The sequence below is a fragment of the Delphinapterus leucas genome, chromosome 2 (genome assembly GCF_059928025.1).
Source record: "Delphinapterus leucas isolate spDelLeu-1000000601 "Yukka" chromosome 2, BTC_Dleu_Yukka2, whole genome shotgun sequence".
In the NCBI taxonomy this organism is placed as follows: Eukaryota; Metazoa; Chordata; class Mammalia; order Artiodactyla; family Monodontidae; genus Delphinapterus; species Delphinapterus leucas.
In genome coordinates, this window is record NC_143130.1 from 81,934,977 (window position 1) to 81,957,925 (window position 22,949).

Here is a 22,949-nt window from a genome sequence, read left to right on the forward strand (position 1 = left end):
CAGAGATTGATTTGTGGAGTTGAGCTGGAGTTAACAATTTTTCTGAAGTTCAGAAGCCTGGGGCTGACAGGTTTGTTCCTCTTACTCCCAACAAAAATCCCCTCTCCTTCTTCTCCATCTATTAAACCATTAAATAAATATCTGTTGATTACTTGTGGTTTGTCAGAATGTAGGCTAGGCTCTGAGCTACAGAGATCAGTAGAGAAGAGGGACATATACAAGTACTTATAACACTGTGTGGGAAGTACAATACATAGAAAATACAAATACTTATAACACTGTGTGGGAAGTACAATACATAGAAAGAACAAGGTAAAATCAGAGTACAAAAGAGGGGCACCTAACCTTAAAGGAAGAAAGGTAGTTTCAGGAAGAGCTTCCTAAAGAATATAGCACTTGAGCTCCTCTTAATGATAAGTAGGAGTTTCAGGAGGAAGGACAGAAAGGCAATAGCAGAGGAGACGGTATGAGCAAAAGCTCAGAGACAAGAATACTGTGATATATAGGTCAGGAACTGGGTAGTTTATTGCTTCCTAAAACATAAATTTGGTGCTAGGAATAATGCCAAATGAACCTAGAAAAATAGGCAGTGGCCTTGTGTTATTCTTATATTTTATTCTGTAAGGTGGGGAAAAATGTGTTGCAGAAACTATGGCAGAGGTCTTGAACCATTATGACATTGTTATAGGGTGAAGAGGAGAGCAGTGTGAGAAATATTCAGGAGGTAAAATAGGGAGGACTTCTTGAGTGATTGTTGGGGAGTGAGAGAAGAGTAGTTGTGGGCGACTTTGGGTTTCTCGTCTCAATGATTGATTATATGATGCCACCAACTGAATTAGAGAACTCTAGAAGAGGGCCATTTAGGAGGGAATGTAGGTAAGTTCAGTTTTGAATATGTTAAGTTTGAGCTGCCTCTTGGTCAGTCTGGCTGACAGTGTCCAGCAAGTTTGAAACTCAGGGGAGAGGCCAACAGTGTATTAATGATTTGGAGGTTATCAGCATTTATGTAGCAGTTGATTAACAAGAGTAGGTGAGATATCTGAAAAGAGCACGTAGACCAGAGGAGTAGTGGCCTAAGGATAAAACCCTGTGACCTACCAACATTTGAAGACCTGGTAAAATAAAGGAGTACACAAAAATACTCCCAGAAGCCAATGGAATAGAAACTTTCAGAGATTTTGTTTTGTTTTGTTCTTCTTTAAGAATAGAAAAGGTTTGAATAGATGTGCAGATGAGACAGAAGAGGTGGCTGTACTGTCCTCAAGAAGAGTGGAGAAAATTGGGTCAAGGCCAAAGGTAGATGGTTATCCCAATTTTGTTTTGTTTTTCCTCTTGTTAAAAGTTGCATTCATTTTTACACTTTATGATAAAGATATATCTTTTGAAAAAAATTTACACTGCACATCAATTCAAAGTCCCCCTTGGTTTTTTTGTTTTTTGTTTTTTTAACATCTTTATTATAAGTGCTTTACAATGGTGTGTTAGTTTCTGGTTTATAACAAAATGAATCAGTTATACATATACATATGTTCCCATATCTCTTGCATCTCCCTCCCTCCCACCCTCCTATCCCACCCCTCTAGGTGGTGACAAATCACCGAGCTAATCTCCCCGTGCTGTGCGGCTGCTTCCCACTAGCTATCTGTTTTACGTTTGGAAGTGTATATATGTCCATGCCACTCTCTCACTTTGTCACAGCTTACCCTTCCTCCTCCCCATATCCTCAAGTCCATTCTCTAGTAGGTCTGTGTCTTTATTCCTGTCTTGCTACTAGGTTCTTTGTGACCTTTTTTTTTTTTCTTAGATTCCATATATATGTGTTAGCATACGGTATTTGTCTTTCTTTTTCTGACTTACTTCACTCTGTATGACAGACTCTGGGTTCATCCACCTCACTACAAATAACTCAGTTTCGTTTCTTTTTATGGCTGAGTAATATTCCATTGTATATATGTGCCACATCTTCTTTATCCATTCATCTGTTGAATGGACACTTAGGTTGCTTTCATGTCCTGGCTATTGTAAATAGAGCTGCATGAACATTTTGGTACTTGACTCTTTTTGAATTATGGTTTTCTCAGGGTATGTGCCCAGTAGTGGGAGTGCTGGGTCATATGGTAGTTCTATTTTTAGTTTTTTAAGGAACCTCCATGCTGTTCTCCATAGTGGCTGTATCAATTTACATTCCCATCAACAGTGCAAGAGGGCTCCCTTTTCTCCACACCCTCTCCAGCATTTATTGTTTCTAGATTTTTTGATGATGGCCATTCTGACTGGTGTGAGATGATATCTCATTGTAGTTTTTTTTTTTTTTTTTGCGGTACGCGGGCCTCTCATTGCTGTGGCCTCTCCCGTTGCGGAGCACAGGCTCCGGACGCGCAGGCTCAATGGCCATGGCTCACGGGCCCAGCCGCTTCACGGCATGTGTCATCTTCCCGGACTGGAGCACGAACCCGTGTCCCCTGCATCGGCAGGCGGACTCTTAACCACTGCGCCACCAGGGAAGCCCTCATTGTAGTTTTGATTTCTCTAATGATTAACGATGTTGAGCATTCTTTCATGTGTTTGTTGGCAATCTGTAGATCTTCTTTGGAGAAATGTCTATTTAGGTCTTCTGCCCATTTTTGGATTGGGTTGTTTGTTTTTTTGTTATTGAGCTGCATGAGCTGCTTGTAAATTTTGGAGATTAATCCTTTGTCAGTTGCTTCATTTGCAAATATTTTCTCCCATTCTGAGGGTTGTCTTTTGGTCTTGTTCATGGTTTCCTTTGCTGTGCAAAAGCTTTGAAGTTTCATTAGGTCCCCTTTGTTTATTTTCGTTTTTATTTCCATTTCTCTAGGAGGTGGGTCAAAAAGGATCTTGCTGTGATTGATGTCACAGTGTGTTCTGCCTGTGTTTTCCTCTAAGAGTTTCATAGTGTCTGGCCTTACATTTAGGTCTTTAATCCATTTTGAGCTTATTTTTGTGTATGGTGTTAGGGAGTGTTCTAATTTCATACTTTTACATGTAACTGTCTAGTTTTCCCAGCACCACTTATTGAAGAGGCTGTCTTTTCTCCACTGTATATTCTTGCCTCCTTTATCAAAGATAAGGTGACCATATGTATGTGGGTTTATCTCTGGGGTTTCTATCCTGTTCCATTGATCTATATATCTGTTTTTGTGCCAGTACCATACTGTCTTGATGACTGTAGCTTTGTAGTATAGTCTGAAGTCAGGGAGCCTGATTCCTCCAGCTCTGTTTTTCATTCTCAAGATTGCTTTGGCTATTCGGCGTCTTTTGTGTTTCCATACAAATTGTGAAATTTTTTGTTCTAGTTCTGTGAAAAATGCCAGTGGTAGTTTGATAGGGATTGCATTGAATGTGTAGATTGCTTTGGGTAGTAGAGTCATTTTCACAATGTTGATTCTTCCAGTCCAAGAACATGGTATGTCTCTCCATCTATTTGTATCATCTTTAATTTCTTTCATCAGTGTCTTATAATTTTCTGCATACAGGTCTTTTGTCTCCTTAGGTAGCTTTATTCCTAGATATTTTATTCTTTTTGTTGCAATGGTAAATGGGAGTGTTTCCTTGATTTCTCTTTCAGATTTTTCTTCATTAGTGTATAGGAATGCAAGAGATTTCTGTGCATTAATTTTGTATCCTGCTACTTTACCAAATTCATTGATTAGCTCTAGTAGTTTTCTGGTAGCATCTTTAGGATTCTCTATGTATAGTATCATGTCATCTGCAAACAGTGACATCTTTACTTCTTCTTTTCCAATTTGGATTCCTTTTATTTCTTTTTCTTCTCTGATTGCTGTGGCTAGAACTTCCAAAACTATGTTGAGTAAGAGTGGTGAGAGTGGGGAATGTTGTCTTGTTCCTGATCTTAGTGGAAATGGTTTCAGTTTTTCACCATTGAGGATGATGTTTGCTGTGGGTTTGTCATATATGGCCTTTATTATGTTGAGGAAAGTTCCCTCTATGCCTACTTTCTGGAGGGTTTTTATCATAAATGGGTGTTGAATTTTGTCGAAAGCTTCCTCTGCATCTATTGAGATGATCATATGGTTTTTCTCCTTCAACTTGTTAATATGGTGTATCATGTCAATTGATTTGCGTATATTGAAGAATCCTTGCATTCCTGGAATAAACCCCACTTGATCATGGTGTATGATCCTTTTAATGTGCTGTTGGATTCTGTTTGCTAGTATTTTGTTGAGGATTTTGCATCTATGTTCATCAGTGATATTGGCCTGTAGGTTTTTTTGTGACATATTTGTCTGGTTTTGGTATCAGGGTGATGGTGGCCTCATAGAATGAGTTTGGGAGTGTTCCTCCCTCTGCTGTGTTTTGGAAGAGTTTGAGAAGGATAGGTGTTAGCTCTTCTCTAAATGTTTGAAAGAATTTGCCTGTGAAGCCATCTGGTCCTGGGCTTTTGTTTGTTGGAAGATTTTTAATCACAGTTTCAATTTCAGTGCTTGTGATTTGTCTGTTCCTATTTTCTATTTCTTCCTGGTTCAGTCTGGGCAGGTTGTGGATTTCTAAGAATTTGTTCATTTCTTCCAGGTTATCCATCTTATTGGCATGGAGTTGCTTGTAGTAATCTCTCATGATATTTTGTATTTCTGCAGTGTCAGTTGTTACTTCTCCTTTTTCATTTCTAACTCTATTGATTTGAGTCTTCTCCCTTGTTTTCTTTTTTTTTTTTAAATTTTTAGCAGTACACGGGCCTCTCACTGTTGTGGCGTCTCCCATTGTGGAGCACAGGCTCCGGACGCGCAGGCTCGGTAGCCATGGCTCATGGGCCCAGCCTCTCCACAGCATGCGGGATCTTCCTGGACCGGGGCACGAACCCCGGAAGGACTGGGGTGGGAGTTGGAGTCAGTTATGGCAGAAAAGGAATAAGAAAGTGCAAAGGAATAGAGGGGAATGAGTAGGAAAGACCAGCAAATACGAACTTTCATGTGAGGACAAAGAAGAAGCATGCTTTTTGATCAGCCCAAAGATAGCAGGTTGATGGAGATGGTTAGAAAGTCCTTTGGCATAAGATGTTTTTGGTGTTGGGACTGACTAAACATCTTAGACAGTGTTTGGTCTGGTCTTATTTTTGATATACTAATGCTGTGATTTCGATTTAAGTGTGGAAAGAGCAGATAAGATCATTGAGCTGAGGCTGGCGTTTGACAAGTACAGCAAAAGACGTGTGTGTGTGTGTGTGTGTGTGTGTGTGTGTGTGTGTGTGTGTGTATGAGACTGCTGGCAAAAGCAATGAATTGCCAGCAACCTTGTGCAAAAGTGTACTTGGTTGCAGTCAGGTGTGACTGGTAGATTGTAATCACTTCAGTCATTGTTGTTTTTTGTACCTTTTTGCCTCACTGCCTCCAATTAGGTAGAATAAGAAAGAGAAGCAAAATAGGAGAAGAAAAGAGTTAAAAATGAGGAGAGATGGAAGAAAACTTAGTAACTAGTGACACCCAGGGAAACAAAGTACAGTTAATCATAGTGCCAAGTACAAACAGATAAAAGGAAAGGTACTAATTATTAGAGAGAAATGTATCCTCTCTGGCAATGTAATGCAGTACAAAAGACAGAAACAGACATAATAGAACCCATTCAGAAGCAGTGTTGAATTTAAGCCAAAAGATAAAATACTTTCATCTCCAGAGGCTTTGTTTCATGCTAGCCTTCTATATTTACACAGGCAAAAACAATCCAACTGTCCTTTATTGTTTTTAAACCCGTGGGTAGAAGTGGACAAGACTTCCAAAAGAGCAATAGTTTGAGAAAACTGTTTATGGGATTGTATCTACTCAAAAGAGACTCTTAGAAAAAGCCATAGAATGTTTTCATCTTTTTAACCTAGCATTCTACTGCCAAGTCTTAGTTTTAAATGCCAAATCTACCTTTCAGGAAAATTTATAAGCTTAGGTAATTTTATTTGCTCATGAGAACATTTTACCGTTGGCAATTAACATTGTACCAGATAGCTTTTTACTGAGAACATCTCACATAAAACAGAGTTTCTGTGCTCTAATTTATATATTCACATGGTGTGTTATTTAACAGCCTTACATGACTCAGAATCTGTAAATAATAGCTACCCTTCCAGTCACTTATAATCATATAAGGTTAGATGAATCGTTTTTCTGTCCCACTGATGTTACTTTGTGCTTGAGTTTTAGCATGAGTTTTTTTGGATACTCTCTTAACCCCAGTCTGAAAGTTCCTTCTTCCCCCACATTAGGACCACTTGAATGCTATCTGCATACCTCACTCTCTACAGAAAATTGTTATGTTAGATAGGAGGAAATTAAGGACATATAATTCTAGAATCTAGCACCCAGCATCATATTACTGTTGTTACGTAAAATTACCTACATTAGTTCTAGTGTCTGAATTTTCTTTTTTTTTCTCTTGGCCTAAGTGTCAGATTTTATAGCCTGCCCAATACTCCAGTCCTTTTAAGACTGAGGCTCTGCTTTGCTTTTACTTATTCTCTTTCCACCCAAGTTAATTCTTTTCTGAACCCCAGCTTTGTGTGTGGGAGCCCGCTATTTGATGACCGACTAACCTAGTACCAACTTGTGCCAGTCTGAATTTCTGTTTGCTTGCTGTTTGTGAATTTTCTGTAGCTGGATTCTATCTGCCTGTCTGGATGTCCTTTTACTTCACGTTGGACTTTTTGTTACTGATTGTTAACCACCTGTTACCACCTTCTCCCAACACAGCATACAGTTCTACTTGCCAGATTGAATTTCTTTCTAACAGTTTGGTTTGGATCCATGCCCTGGCAAGGACTGTGAAGAGTTAGCCTACCACAGTTTCATAGGTGCTGACAGAAGTCAGGAGACTCATGAGTCAAAGAGAAAGGACTTTACTATTCAAGTCACATCAAACAGCATGACCTTCATGTTGGTTCCCTCTGCCCCTAAAGTCCCATGGGGCCAATGCAGAGGGGGACCCAGGTGGATGCTGTACACACAGTAGGTTTGGAACCATAGCTGAGAAGACCAAGCTTAAGGAACACAGTTTTTTATAGAGGATTATTAGCAAACCTGTCCAATTTTTGCCCCACAAGGTGATGATATCTTTATTATACCGAGCAGTGAACAAATCTATTCTTTGCCCCAGAGAGAGACACTATCTCTATCTTCCAAGGCTGTGCACTATACAAGCATCTTTGAAAAGATAGTCCCAAACAGAAGCTGTCAGTGCATCTGACATATGACACGCAGGGTAAAAGACCCATGGAGAATTGTCTCCCAGTATCCTCTTGTACTTGCCTACTTTCAGAACAGATCTGCCAAATCTGCCTTGCTCTGCTGCATTTTTTACAACTTTATTTGTTTATGGAGATAAGACAGTTTTCTTATGCTGCTACCTTTTGCCTGACTTAAAGAAGTTTAGAAGCCATATTCTAAGATGACTTCTTTGACATAATTATAATTTTGTTTGTTGATTGTATGTATTTTACAGCCCATAATATTCTGTTGCAGTACAGTCCCTATAATGGCCTAACTTGTCACTTTATTTTTTATGCAGTATCCTTTTCCTCCTTCCATCCTGAGTGCTAAATTGTACTGGTTGATGTTCCTTCACTAAGGCGCACTAATACTCAGTTTTAGAAGCTCTTGAGATACCAAGAATGTTTTCTACCCACATAAGATGCTGAAAGAAACCAGGACCTTAAAAGTCTTTTGAGGGGTAGGTGGCTGCTAGAGTCCTTATTACCCACAAAACAGAGCTGTTGTGTCTTGTATTGGAATATGTGTTACTCTCTGCCTCCATTGCTGTTTCTAAGCCCCACTGCTTTTTTTTTTTTTTAAATAAGCAAACATTGTTATAGTTTAACTGGCAGATTTTTTCTTACTATATACAAAATGACGGTGTGACATATAATCTGTAACATCTCAGTATACAAAGAACAGTACTATCAACGTACAAATTCTACATCTTGCTTCCTTTAGTCATTTCTTTTTTTTTTAAATTAATTTTTATTGGAGTATAGTTGCTTTACAATGTTGTGTTAGTTTCTACTGTACAGCAAAGTGAATCAGCCATACATATACATATATCCCCTCTTTTTTGGATTTCCTTCCCATTTAGGTCACCACAGTGCATTAAGTAGAGTTCCCTGTGCTATACAGTATGTTCTCATTTGTTATCTATTTTATACCTAGTATCAATGTGAGCCCCACTGCTTTTGATTTCTCTTAACTCTTTTCTGCCCCTTTCTTTACTTCCCTCCACATTGCTTCTTTCTTATCACTCCTGCTTCTTGTAGCTTCTCCTGTGCTGAACTGTTGCTCAAAATGTTTGGCCCTTTTAGCCATTGCCAATCAGAATGTTTCTTTCTTTACAAAGTCAAACCAATCAATCGTCATAAAAATGACAGGAGTGTTTGCAATTCTCCACGTCTCTTTTGTTCTTTCTGTACAGTCAGTACCATAAGGACTCAATATGTTTTGAATGGGTACTTTTGCATAATTCTTTTCGTTGGCATTGCTTTATTTGGAGCCATCAGGCGAGACTTACTGGTTATTAGCTTCTCTGTTTAAATTTGGTGTTCAAAGGCTACTGCCCTTAAGACAGGTTTAATTTTTTTTCCCTTTCCTTTTGAAATTCAGCTATTTCTGAGTTCAGAGCCATTCTGAAAGCCATAAAGCAAATTATGCTTTACTGGATGTTTGTACTGGTATTGAACTTTAAAGAATATAATGTTCATTTGGATTTATATTTTAATATATATGTAAACATTAAAAATGTTTAATACTTCATATTTCTTGCTATTATGCCTCCTACAGTGGCTCTTATTTTTTTTAATTTTTATTGGCGTATAGTTGATTTGTAATGTTGTGTTAGTTTCAGGTGTACAGCAAAGTGAATCTGTTATACACATATATATTTGCACTCTTTTTTAGATTCTTTTCCCATATAGATCATTACAGAGTGTTGAGTAGAGTTCCCTGTGTTATACAGTAGGACCTTATTAGTGATCTGTTTTATATATAGTAGTGTGTATATGTCAATCCCAATCTCCCAGTTTATCCCTCTCCCCACTTTTCCCTCCTACGTGCTACACTGGTTTGTTTCCTACATGCTACACTGGTTCTTTTGATACTGCTCATTGTAAGCTGTTCTTCCCTTAGAATCTGGGAGAATTTTTCTGTTAAAACTGTTACATTATAAAACTGTAAACTTATATTAAAGATGAAAAATGGAGCTCCAGATAAATGTATTAATATAAGGTTTATATAGATATAGACCAATGGAATAGATAGCCCAGAAACAACCTTCACATATGAAAATCATATGGTCAAATGATTTTCAACAAGGGTGCTAAGAATATTTCATGGAGAAAGGATGTTGTTTTTCAGCAAATGGTGTTGGAAAAACTGGATATCCAGTTTTCATTTCATTTTCAGCCTTTATTCCAAAGAATGAATTTGAACCCTTACCTAACACCATATACAAAAATTAACTCAAAATGGATCAAACACCTAAACATAAGAGCTAAAACTATAAAACTCTTAGGGGAAAACATAGGATTCTTCATGACATTGGATTTGGCCATATTTCTTGGATGTAACATCAAAAGCACAGGCAACAAAAGAAAAAATGGTTATTTTGGAATGCATCAAAATTAAAACCTTTTGTGCATCAAAGACACTGTCAACAGAGTGAAAAGACAACCCATGGAATAGAGAAAATATTTGCAAATCATATATCTGACAAGGGTTAATATCAGAATACATATAAAGAACTTCTACAACTCAACAGCAAAAAATAAACAGCCTGATTAAAAAATGTGCAAAGGACTTAAATAGACCTTTCTTCAAAGATATGCACATGGCTAATAAGCACGTGGAAAGATGTCGAACATCACTAATCATTCAGAAAATGCAAATGAAAAGCACAATGAGATAATACTTCACACACAGAAGGATGGCTATTATTAAAAAAACAAACAACAACAAAAAACAGAAAATAACAAGTGTTGGTGAGGTTGTAGAAAAATTGGAACCCTTGAACACTGTTGGTGGGAATGTAAAATGGTAGTGCACAGTAGAGAAAACAGTATGGAAGCTCCTCAAAAAGTTAAAAATAGGATTACCATATGAGGGAATTCCCTGGCAGTCCAGTGGTTAGGATTCCGTGCTTCCATTGAAGGGGACACGGGTTCGAACCCTGGTTAGGGAACTAAGATCCTGCATGCTGTGCAGCAGCATGACCAAAATAAAAAGAATTCCCATATGATCCAGCAGTTCTGTCTAGATATACACACAAAAGTATTGAAAGCAGGGACACAAACAGATATTTGTATACCCATGTTTATAGCAGCATTATTCACAATAGCCAAAAGGTGAAAGCAACCCAAGGGTCTATTGATGGATAAATGAATAAACAGATGTGATTTATCCATACAGGAGACTATTATTCAACCTTAGAAAGGAAGAAAATATTGTCACGTGCTACAACATGATGAATCTTGAAGACATTATGCTAAGTAAAATAAGCTAGGCACAAAAGGACAAATATTGTCCTTATATGACTCCACTTATATGAGGTACCTAGAGTAGTCAGACTCACAGAGACAGAAGAAGAATGGTGGTTGTCAAAGGTAGGAGGGAATGGGGAGTTATTGTTCAATAGGTGTAGAGTTTCATTTTGAGAAGATGAAAAAGTTCTAGATATGGATGGTGCTGATGGTTGTACAAAAGTGTGTAAAGTGTGTGTGCATTTAATGCCACTAAGCTGTACACTTAAAAATGGTTAAAGTGGTAAATTTTAAAATTAAAATTAAATTAATTTAAAAGGAAGGTTTGTAGTAGACACAATAGGTTATCTAGCCAACATTTATCATCTCCTTTTGTCATTTGGCGGAGTCCCTATTTTGTTTAGGTGTGTAGACCTTGCCTATGTGACTTAGGGTGGGGACTCTGTCGCAAGTTCAGCTATAAATTCTGATTGACTGCAACAAATCAGGATTACTTTCATTACACTGCTGGTGTGTGTGTATGTTTTATGTATATGTGCAGTAATGTGTATTATAATATTGTTTATAAAAGCTAAGTATTGGGAAACAAAACACCTAAGTGTCTCTCAGTAGGAGGAGACTGGTTTTAGAAATCCTTGCACAAATGAGAGAGTGGTCTGTAAAAATCTCTGCAAAAATAGTATATCTCTATATTTATTAACATGGACAGATGGTCATATTGTTGAATTTTTTTAAAACGTTCCCAAAGAGCAGTAGTATATAGCATTGAGGAGTGAAACTGGAGAGAGAGAGAGAGAGAATGGGTAGAAGGATTGAGAACAGGAGAAACTGGTGGGTTTTTTTAAGGCAAAAATTTTTTTTTTAAGGCAAAATATATTTTAAGGATAGATATTTTTGGTCAGTGAGATGGGAAAGGAAGTGAACTGGGAGATTTCTGGGCAAGGTTTTCTTGCTCTCAAGGAGCATATAGCAGAAAATACCGTCCCATTTTCTCCTAATGAATATTGTGCCTGAATGTGGCACCTTGAACTGTGCATGAGGAAAACCAGCTCCAGGATGAAGTAGCTGCTGAGTCCCGTAGGGTGGAGAAATGGAAGGAACCTGAGGCCTTGGTAAGATCCTTGTTCTGCTGACCATATTGGGCATGGAGCCTTTCCCTCTGAACTTGTTTAATGTGAGGTGATCTATTTCCTTCCTTGTTTGAACCAGTTTGAGTTGAACTTCTGTTCCTTGCAGTCAGAAACATCCTAGCTGAAATGAGACATTTCAGAAAGGTAAACTGTTCCCACAGAATTAGCTTTTCTAGTTTGAGGATGTTATTCTAAACTTGAGTCAGGCTTAGGTTAAATGTCACAGTGGTGTCATTTTACCTTGTATTCATGATTTGCTGTCTCATTTTATGGGTCTACTTTTGAAGTCATCGTGTTTATTATTCTAGAATTGTAAAGTGTACAGTACAATCCACTGGAAATGAATACAAAGTACAAAGTGTTGTTTTTATGGCACTTTTATATTTGGCAAAGTATTTTCTATTTTCCTTGGTTTATGCATTTTTCGAAATACCAGGAACTGTACATGAAAAACGAACAAGATGCTTTATGTTTTAAATACATCCTTTAATTATGTACATCTATTTATTTGAAGAGAATTTTGGAAGGTTTGAACTGAAAGAGTGTATTTATTAGGATGCTTTTGTTTTGCAAGTAACTGAGAAACCCAATTTAAACTGACTTAATGTTTAAAGGAATTTATTGGCTTATATAACTAAAAAGCTAAAGGTGTGTTACATTTCGGGTAAAGCTTGATCCAACAGCTTAACTGCCTTTTTATCCTTTTCATAATTCAATAGTATCAACTTTATTCTAGTGCTAGCTCCTCCCACAGTATGAAAAATGGTCAGCAACAATTTGGGCTTATATGCTTTCTTCATTTGTGTCCAGCAGGGGGAGTTTTCCCAATTTTTCTTTCTCCAACTTTGGTAATAAAATCACAGGCTTCATTCTCAATAGACCAGTTTAGGTCATAAATCCATCTCTTTGTCAATCATTGTAGCAGGGTGGATGGAAATATGCCTGTTGGCTTAAGCTATTGATTGGCTACCCTTGGAGGTGGAGATGAGGTCAGTCCCGTTCAGATTACATGCTGATGTATGGAGGATAGGTGGGCTTAGTGCCACCCGCAATGTCCATTTTACAAGGAATGGAAAGAAAGGAAGCCATCCATCCCCTGTGCCAAATATCATTAGATATTATTTCTGTGTTTCTCTTTTAGTGTTACATTGTTTTTCTTTTATGTTTTTGTCTCATTAGCAAATTGTTTGCAACAGAAAACTATTTGGCAGCTATTAATGCGTACAACTTAGCCATAAGACTAAATAATAAGATTCCACTACTGTATTTGAATCGGGCTGCTTGCCATCTAAAACTGAAAAACTTACACAAGGCCATAGAAGATTCTTCTAAGGTATGTGTATCTATTTATTTATATATGGTGCTTTAAAATTGTTATGCTCCTATTTATTTGTTTAAATGATGCCCTTATCTTTTGTCAGTTAAATTTGAATAAGTGAGTTGCAAGGATTTTAAGAATCTTGCTTTTTACATCTTTTTACTGAAAAAAAATACTTTTTTTAAATTTTGTCCATGCCACGTGGCTTGCAGGATCTTAGTTCCCCAACTAGGGATCGAACCTGTGTCCCCTGCATTGGAAGCACAGAGTCCTAACCAATGGACCCCCAGGGAATTCCCCCCCAAAAGAATTTTTTTTTAATGGGCAAGGAACTAGTGTTTCTTGAGACTTCAACTTAGATTAGAGATCCCCTATCAATTGCCCTGGTGTATCAGTTGAAGTTCAGAAGGAAATTAGTAAATGGTTGTCAGTTTGTGCTCAGCTTTTTTCTGAGATAGAAGAACACTTGGTGTCACTACCGCTTGCACAGTAAAAGGATATCTCCATGATTATTTTTCCATTTTCAGAGTAACTTAGTATATTCTAATTTCCATTATGAATATCATGTCATTTTCTTAAACTTCTAGTTTTTTCTGTCCCCCCCCCCCATATCAAAGTAACTTGTTTTAAGGGAAATCACATGCAAAATCTCTTATGTGTCTCCTTGAGATTGAGGATATGGAGGAAACAATCAAGTCCTCGTTTTTGTTTTTTTTTTTGCGGTATGCGGGCCTCTCACTGTTGTGGCCTCTCCTGTTGCAGAGCACAGGCTCTGGATGGGCAGGCCCAGCGGCCATGGCTCACAGGCCCAGCCGCTCTGCGGCATGTGGGATCTTCCCGGACCGGGGCATGAACCCGTGTCCCCTGCATCGGCAGGCGGACTCTCAGCCACTGTGCCACCAGGGAAGCCCTAGTCCTCATATTTTGATCTCATTAAGCTATTGAAGATGTGACAATATTTTTGTGATCCAATTTTCCTTTTAGTAGCATAATTTCGGGCACAAACAAATATTTATTGAATGAATGAATAAACGGAATCACCAAATTTAAATATAAAAGCATTATATATAGTATATATAATACTATAATTAATAGCATTAATTAAATTAATGCTATTTAATCATCCCTGCTAGTAAAGGTAAAGCTGTAGAGGTTTCAAATGATAAACTAAATCATAAGTTTGGGGGCAAGGGTATGAATCTCATATAGGAACAGTTGAACAAGTCCTAAAATTGTTCAACATAAATGGATGTATTTGATAAATTCCTGTCCTAGTTAAGCCAAAAATTTAGGTGGGTGAGGGCTTGAGGCTTGTTTTAAAGTTGAGTTTTATCATGTTTTTGCTCAAGTTTAAATTAGGAAATTATATTTTTCCCTATTTTTTTTTTGTAAGGCACTAGAATTATTGACACCACCTGTTGCAGACAATGCTAATGCAAGAATGAAGGCACACATACGACGTGGAACAGCATTCTGTCAACTAGAATTGTATGTAGAAGGTAAGAAATGACAGAAATGTTTTAAGTTCCAAGTTATACTCTAAAAAAAAGTCATTGCCATTATTCAAGATGACTCCATTATTTTATACTTTTAGCATTTAATTTATTCTTTGCAATTTATCTGACAAAACAAAAGATGATTTGAAATATTTTAAAAAATCATTGTTGTAGAAGGGAATTAACACAAGATATAAACATCTCTCTAGGTCTAGGGAGATGCTGTAGTATCAGACAGGTTTTTTTGTGGAAAGATGTGTGATAAATGAGTCACTTAAGATATAATGGAAATTTTAAAATGAGCTTCTTTGGTCAGACACACAGACACTACATACATACATATATACATACATACATTCATAAGCTCTGAAATAACTGATCTACCACAATGTATGATCAGTTGCTTATTTTTGTGAGACCGTACTAAGGTTTGTAATTCAGTCTCATGTGTATGGAAGCCATATTTATTTAATTTTTATTGTTTTAATTTAATTTTTATTGTTTTTCATTTTTAATGTAATTAAGGACTATTTGCAGTTACTCATGTTGCCCCCAAGTTTTATCTTCAGTGCTCTTCTTCCCATACTTCCCTACCCAGATTCCCGTTCAGTTTCCCTTTATTCAAGGCCTAAAGGCCTATTCCTGATGATGTCTTGCCAGGGAATTGGCTTTAGCTTATAAAGTTTTGTTATTTCTGACTTGTTTGTAAGCTTGTTTCTGCCATTTTTAGGTTTTTCCAACCAAAGCATCCAAATTAGATTTATATGCCTATCCTTTTTTTAAGAGTCTTATTCAGCTTCATGAGGATAAAAATTATGAAGACAGGAATGAAACACTGTAAGCATTCTTTAGGAATTACAGCATCCTAGACTTTTTTGAGCTAAAAGGACCCTCCCTTCATTTTAAAGATGAGAAAATGGAGACTTAGAGACATTAAGTGATTTGCCTGAAGTGGCATGGCAAATCAATAGCACCTGGAAGTCAAGTTTCCTTAGAAATTCTTCTCACTGATATTTTTGTTAAAGATTTAGATTCAGTTATGTATTTTTTAACATCCAGTCCACAATGCTTTCCTTTTTAACCAATTTTCCTCAAAGAAATTTTGTAGATAGGATAATTAGAAAAAAAAAGAGCACAAACTATAGTCTGTAAATTATATAAAGTATGGATTGAGTCTACCAAAATTATTTTTTTAAATCTAGAATTTTGAAATAAGATGACATTTATTACTTTTTCATTGAGGTGATAAAAATGTCCTTTTGATATATGAGTTTTGAGTCTATTCATGCTTTAATGAATTTAAGCTGTTAGCTTATTTGTATTTCAGTTTAAAAAAACTGCTTCTTACTGAATCTTGAATGAAATCATAATTATTTCTGAAATTACTGAAAAATTTCTTCAGTCTCTTAGAGACCATGTATGTGAAAATGGGAATCTGACTAAAACCTGTTGCTTGTGCTGAACCATGGATTTAATGATTCTTTTTATTTTTTAAAAATATTGTTTAGATAACACAAGTATTTATAAAATATTTTATTCATCATCATTGCTATATAAATATAGGCCTACAGGATTATGAAGCTGCCCTTAAGATTGATCCATCCAACAAAATTGTACAAAATGATGCTGAGAAGATTCGGAATATAATTCAAGGAACAGAACTAAAATCTTAATGACTACTAGAAGCAACTAGGTATTGTACTAGGTATTGTTCTAAGTTTTACAAAAATAACTGGAGGCATTAGGAATCTGTGCATATTATGGCTGATTATACAGAATCACTTTCTCTTTAGTTCTGTACAGGGAAGAATATTATAAATCTGTAGAAAATGAAATGTTTGATTTCAGTGGTTTTTGAATAAGTAAAAGTAAGAATAATCTATTTTAATTATTTGTTTCATATTACAACATAATTATATTTTTTTGTTACTGAATTCAGCTTGCCCTTATAACTAACAAAATATTTGTTGCTGTGATTACCAGGACGCTTACTGATTCATTTTTAACAAGAAGAAGTTTAAAATAAAAGATTGTATTTATAAAGTATTTTTGTTTGTATTATATACTACTCTATTTAATTGTCTGAATGATTGGGCTTGGTATAATCAATACGGATGTTTTGACTTAGTTTCCAAATGCACAGAACCTTCTTTTAAAAAAATACTGCTCTGCTACCTGTTGTTTGAGGTTAGACCAGTTTACCCTAGTAAAACAACTGTTTGGGAAACCTTATCTTCAACTTTAGTTGTGGGAAGTGTTTGCCAAAGTGTCGATCATATTTCATAACACTATCTGGTGATGATAAATTTTCTAGTGAGATTTTTTCTAGTACCTTCAAGTACATCAGGGAAAAAACAAAAGAAGGCAGCAGGGACTTCCTTGGTGGCCCAGTGGTTAAGAATCCGCCTGCCAATGCAGGGGACATGGGTTCGAGCCCTGGTCCGGGAAGATCCCACATGTCGCAGAGCAACTAAGCCCACGCACCACAACCACTGAGCTTGCACTCTAGAGCCCGAGAGCCACAACTACTGAAGCCTGTGCGCCTAGAGTCTATGCACCGCAACAAGAGAAGCCACCGCAATGAGAAGCCCACACACCGCAACGAAGAGTAGCCCTTGCTCGCTGCAGTTAGAGAAAGCCCGTTCACAGCAACAAAGTCCTAACACAGCCAAAAGTAAATAAATAAATTTATTTTTTTAAAAAAAGGAAGCAAAGGTGAAAATGTTAACTTAGAGTATTATGATACTGACACTGCATTGCACCACCACTTGTGTTGTATCTCTGTGATGATGCAAGCATTAAGCAAAACCAGTACAGCTTCCCTTTTGCATCCAACAGCTGTCACATTTCTCTGTGATTATATGTAGAGGATTTTTAGGAAAACAAAACAAAATTTTTAGGAGTAAGTTTTATAGTATTTGTTCATCAGGTGTCATTCAAGTGGATCATAAAACAGCCTCTTTCTTAAAGAAAAAATGCAGTACTTTTTTGAATATGTAAGAGTATCCTAGTTCAGCAACCTTGAAATTTGTACTTCTATAAAGCAACTCTTGATAACTTCTATAGCAGTTCTGCCCAGTTATCAGACCTTCTGGTGAGACAGGATTGCTTTTTTCTTATAATCAACACTTGTTTGGTTTTTTTGTTTTAATTAATTAATTAATTTATGGCTGTGTTGGGTCTTTGTTGCTGCAGTGAGCGGGGGCTACTCTTTGTTGTGGTGCATGGGCTTTTCATCGTGGTAGCCTCTCCTTTGCCGAGCACGGGCTCTAGGCACATGGGCTTCAGTAGTTGTGGCACTCGGGCTTAGTACTTGTGGCTCACAGGCTCTAGAGCACAGGTTCAGTATTTGTGGTGCACGGGCTTAGTTGCTCCGCAGCATGTGGGATCTTCCCGGACCAGGGCTCAAACGCGTGTCCTCTGCGTTGGCAGGCGGACTCTCAACCACTGTGCCACCAGGGAAGTTCCCCTGGTTTGCTTTTATTTTTAAAAATAAATGTAACCAAAATAGAGGTGGTTATTCTGTTTGACACATACCAGTTTGACATTCAAAATACTTAAACCAAACTAGTCTTTCCTCAGGCTCTTCCTGTTGCAGGAAAAATGGGGCACACGAGTATGGTCATGTCCCAGGTCTTGGGTGAGTCCCTGGGACAGGCCACCAAGTGAGGGTCCTTGGCTTTGCCCAGGGAAGAATTCAAGAGCAAGCCATAGTAAAGCGAAAGCAGGTTTGTTTAGAGAGATACACATTCCATAGTCAGAATGTGGTCCGTCTCAAAAGGCAAGAGTGGTGCTGAGGTGTGGGGGGGATAGTTTTTACGGCTGGGTAATTTCATAGGTGGGAGGATTATTCCTACTATCTTGGACAAGGGGCAGGGATTTCCAGGAATTGGGCCACGGCCCACTTTTTGGCCTTTTATGGTCAGCCTTGGAGCTGTCATGGTGCCTGTGGATGTATCATTTAGCTAATGTATTGATATTACAATGAGCGTGTAATGAGGCTCAAGGGCTACTGGAAGTTGAATCTTCTGCCATCTTGGACCTAGTTGGTTCTAACTAGTTTTTTTCCTGCATCCTCAATGGCTGTGTCATTCTTTTAAAGGCTGTGCCCTGCCCCCTTCCCTCCTGTCTCATTCCTATTACTATTTCAATCAGAAAACAAAAACTGGCCCCAATAGCTACCATAAGAGCAAAAGAATCTATTTTTGGAGGAGGTAGAAGAAGGGAGTCTTAAGTAGTTAGTTATTCTTTTTGACCCTATCTTCTAAGTCTTGGTTTAAAAGCAACAGACACTCATTTGTATTCACTTGACCTTTTTTTGAGCAATCTTCTATTAAGGGACTTCTGTCTTAGACTGAAGTAGTGATAGAGTTAAAATATAGATCTAGACATTCCCATTTCATTTATGATAAAAACATGTTTCCCAAATAATAGTGTGATCATTAAAGCCTATGAATAAAATTATTAAAAGAAAAAATTGTCATGGTAGTCCTTTGACATGACCAAGCCAAAGAAGGAAGGATTTATTACTTGCAGCAAGTAAGGAGAACACTGGGGATCTTTCCCAAGGCAGTGTCTCCCAGAACAGCAAACTTGGGGAAGTTTTAAGCTAAGGGTCCATGCATATTCATGAAGGAGCTTGAGCAGAGAATTCGGCATGGAATTGGGCAAAGGTCAACAGAGTTCCAAGCTTTAGTTGATTGAAGTCATGAAGGTCAGAAAATGTCAACATCATCATCCCTTAGCTTCCAGTAGATATGGTGGTTGAGCCCTGGAGGGGGTTTAAATTCTTCAAAACAGCTCAAGAATAGCTCAAGAATTAGCTTCAGGCTAATATTTACCATTGAAATAGATCTGGGAAGTCTTTATTATCTGATTTGTTGTCTTTGTTGTTGTTCCTTCTCTTGCCTGATAAGAGTATTTTGTTCTTTTGTTCCCTTAAGATTATTATTACTGAGGGCAAGCATTGTGGCCAGGCTTAGATCACAAAATGGCTTAGGCCTAAAATGGCTTCTCTTATGTCAAGAAAGCCATGCCTGGATCTCTTTCTCTGAGGACCCCCTACCATAACTGCTTATTACATAAATACACAGTGTACACATTAATTAAAGAAAACTTCTCCGCAAAGTTGGTAATAAATATCAAAGCTATATCCCAATTTTGCATGCAAAGGAAAAACTGCTAGTTAGTCCATTTTGCAATTGATGCTTTATAGAAATAGGAAATGTTAAAAAACCGAGTTCAAAGTCTGAGGACCTAATTGGCCTTATTCAGTGATTCATAATTTAAGCAGTATCATATCTAGCAACTAGAAGCGCCCTCTGAAGGGTTGTACAAAAGGGAAGGTTTTTATAGAACGAAGGGTGGGGCACAAGGGAGCTATTGATGAAAAAAAATAATGGATTATTTTTAGGCTAAGACATCTTTTTGCTGGGAAAGGTTTTGTCAGGCAGATTGCTGCTTCTTCCTTTAGGGGGTTGGCGGGAGTTGGAGAGGGCCCAAGTGACAGATTACCTCTTGGTGCTGACCAGCAAATTCCAAATTGATTGATTAAGATTACATTTCTGGGAAAGGTCAAAACTGCAGTTAGGTTAGGTATTAAATCATGGGCTTTTAACACAAGTGCTGCCATTTGGGGCCTGTGATTTTTTATCTTTAACAGAAATAATAGGAAATAGGAATAGGAAATAATTAGATTATTGTTAGACTACATTTTTATTTATTATTCAAAATATTTATTTATTTATTTATGGCTGCATTGGGTCTTTGTTGCTGCACGTGGGCTTTTCTCTAGTTGCAGTGAGCAGGGGCTACTCTTCGTTGCAGTGCGCAGGCTTCTCATTGAGGTGGCTTCTCTTGTTGCGGAGCATGGGCTCTAGGCGCACAGGCTTCAGTAGTTGTGGTGCGCAGGCTCAGTAGTTGTGGTGCTCAGGCTTAGTTGCTCCACAGCATGTGGAATCTTCCCAGACCAGGGCTCGAACCCACGTCCCCTGCGTTGGCAGGCGGATTCTTAACCACTTCACCAGGGAAGTCCTAGACTAGATTTTTAAAAAGAGTATTTTCTTACATGCCACTTGCCTCTTGACTGACAATCACGTGAGAGTCAGCTAGGGTGGGTAAGTAACTAGTTTCACAAAATGTGTCTCTATCTCATTAAACGTGCTTAAGCATTTTGTCAGGGATGCTCATTTCCTCCTTTCTTTCCAGAAAGAGAATTACATCAAGCAAAAAAAGGTTTGTCCCAGACCAGGTTTGGGATAACTTTTCTTTTACACATTTTAGCTCTTTACTGACAGAAGTAAAAGTATTACTCCTAATAGATAAATGCTGTCTAATAGTTAAATGGAAAGTAAACACATGTATTTAAGTAAACATATCCTGTTCCAGTTTCCTAGTATCACAAAATACTAGAGCTGGACAGTAGTTACAGCAGTAAAAACAAGTATTACAGGAACTATTACAATAGGAGAAAAGAGCACTCAGTATAGAACTGGGTTCAGTTCCTACTACAGAATGGACAGGTGATGATTTATAGCCAAGGAGCAATAGTGGGGTCGGGGGGAAGTGGGGAAGGGGGTGGCTTGTCAGTGGATAGAAAATTACTGAGAGGAAACATCAGGGGTAGGGAGATTCTGGCTAAACTAACCTAACAGGATTCCTGCTGAAGGCAGGCCATTTTGATCAGATATCACCTGGGAGATGGTGAGAGATGAGGAATTTGGTTAGATATTGAAGGTGATCAGATGTTGATGGTGGGATTGTGGTTAAACCGATTTAACAAGATTTTTTTTTTTTTAAATCTTATTCTCTTCAGCTAATCAACATGACCACCGGTGACACAACACTGTTATTGACACACAACACTCAAAAGTGGGGCCTCTTTTCACTCCAGGGGGACAAGTCAGGTGAGTGGGGCTTCCCTCATGGGGGCAAAGGAGTCGGGGCTGCTCACCTGAGGGGCGGGTGTCATGGAACCCACCTCTTGGTTGTGATGGTTTCGAGTTTCTCCACCATTCAGGATTCATGCCCATGCTCCCTTCTGACCTCCATATCCATAGCAGTTTCAAGTTTCAGCATAAGCTCAGATCAGTTTCTACTCTCCCCTTTGCTTTCACCAGTGACCCTGTGACCCTGTGTTGAGCTCCTCCAGGAGGGCACTTCTTAAGAGTCAGGCTTGCGTGGAGTTGAAGGAGAGGGTTTAACAAGAGTCTTGTTACAACTAGGCTCTTAAGGACAAGGCCCAAGTGTTACCCGAAAACTGGGTTCACCTCTTGGTGATGTCGAGCCAAAAGACGCAACCAAGGGAAGGAGCGAAAGAAGGACCCATTTATTATTTGCAGTAAGTAGGGAGAACACGGGCGATCTTTCCCAAAGGAGTGTATCCTTGAACAGCAAAATTAGGGAAGTTTTCAGCTAAGGGTACATGTATATTCATGAGGGGGCTTGGCTGGTGTATGCATATTTATGAAGGAGCTTGAGCAGAGAATTCTGCCTAGAATTGGGGCAAAGGTCGACAGAGTTCCAAGCGTGATTGAAGCTATGAGGGTCAGAAAAGGTCAACATCCCTTAGCTTCCAGTAGATCTGGTGTTTGAGCCCTGGAGGGGGTTTAAATTCTGCAGAACAGCTCAAAAAAGTGCTTCAGGCTAATCTTTACCATTGAAATGAACTGAGTCTTTATTATCTGATTTGTTATCTTTGCTATTCTTCCTTCTCTTGCCTGATAAGAGTTCTTTGTTCTTTTATTCCCTTAAGATCATTATTACTGAGACCTATTCAAAGGCAAGCATTGTGGCCAGGCTTAGATCACAAAATGGCTTAGGCCTAAAATGGCTTCTCTTATGTCAAGAAGCTATATCTAGTTCTTTCTCCAGGGAACCCCTACCCCATCTGCTTACACAAGGATGAGGCCTAGTTGAAAAAGTGGCTCAGAGGAGCATGTTTAGCGTTTGGTCAAGGAGAGACCACTTGCCATTGGCAAGCCAGGTTCTTTCCAACAAACCTCATCTATGTGGAGAATAAAAAAGCAAAGGACTTTTGCACATACCATCTGGGGAAAAGGTTGGTATATGATCTCCCAAAAAGCCTGATAACAAGGGTGTGTTTCATTACCTTATTGAATTGATCTGGCTCAGTCTCACTCTCAAAGACCCAAGAGCACCCTCAAGAGCTGGCCCATCTTTAAGGATCAGAGTCACATTAACCAAGCTCAGGAGACAAATAAAACAGACTGCCTACTTATTATTGATTCATAATCAGAAATTGACTGAGGATGTTCATTGTCACGGTAGGTTAAATGAAAATTCATTTCTCTTATAAGCAGATTTGATATGGTAAATCAAAATAAAGTTGCTTGGCAAACAGGGACTCAGAACACGGATGATGTTTAATGAATGGAATGTTTCATGGCATCATATATGCAATTCTACATAACAGGCTTCCTTTTTCCTACAAAGTTTAGGATAATTCCCTTTGTTTACAAGCCTTAAGACATACTTCACTGTAACTAACTCTGGTGTAC

At 38.1% G+C, this 22,949-nt stretch overlaps 1 protein-coding gene across 2 annotated transcripts in view; it reads left to right on the top strand.

Moving 5' to 3' along the window:
• The window catches only part of DNAAF4 (dynein axonemal assembly factor 4), a 79,765-nt gene extending 61,733 nt beyond the window's left edge, over positions 1-18,032 (top strand). The window contains exons 7-9 of one of the 2 annotated variants that reach the window (XM_022579552.2): positions 12,796-12,949; positions 14,328-14,433; positions 15,994-18,032. In XM_022579552.2, coding sequence (XP_022435260.1) covers positions 12,796-12,949; positions 14,328-14,433; positions 15,994-16,103 — 370 coding nt within the window. In that variant the 3' untranslated portion in view covers positions 16,104-18,032. The remainder of the gene's footprint in view (positions 1-12,795; positions 12,950-14,327; positions 14,434-15,993) is intronic. The other variant, XM_022579553.2, reaches the window with a different exon arrangement.
• The last annotated feature ends 4,917 nt before the right edge of the window (positions 18,033-22,949 follow it).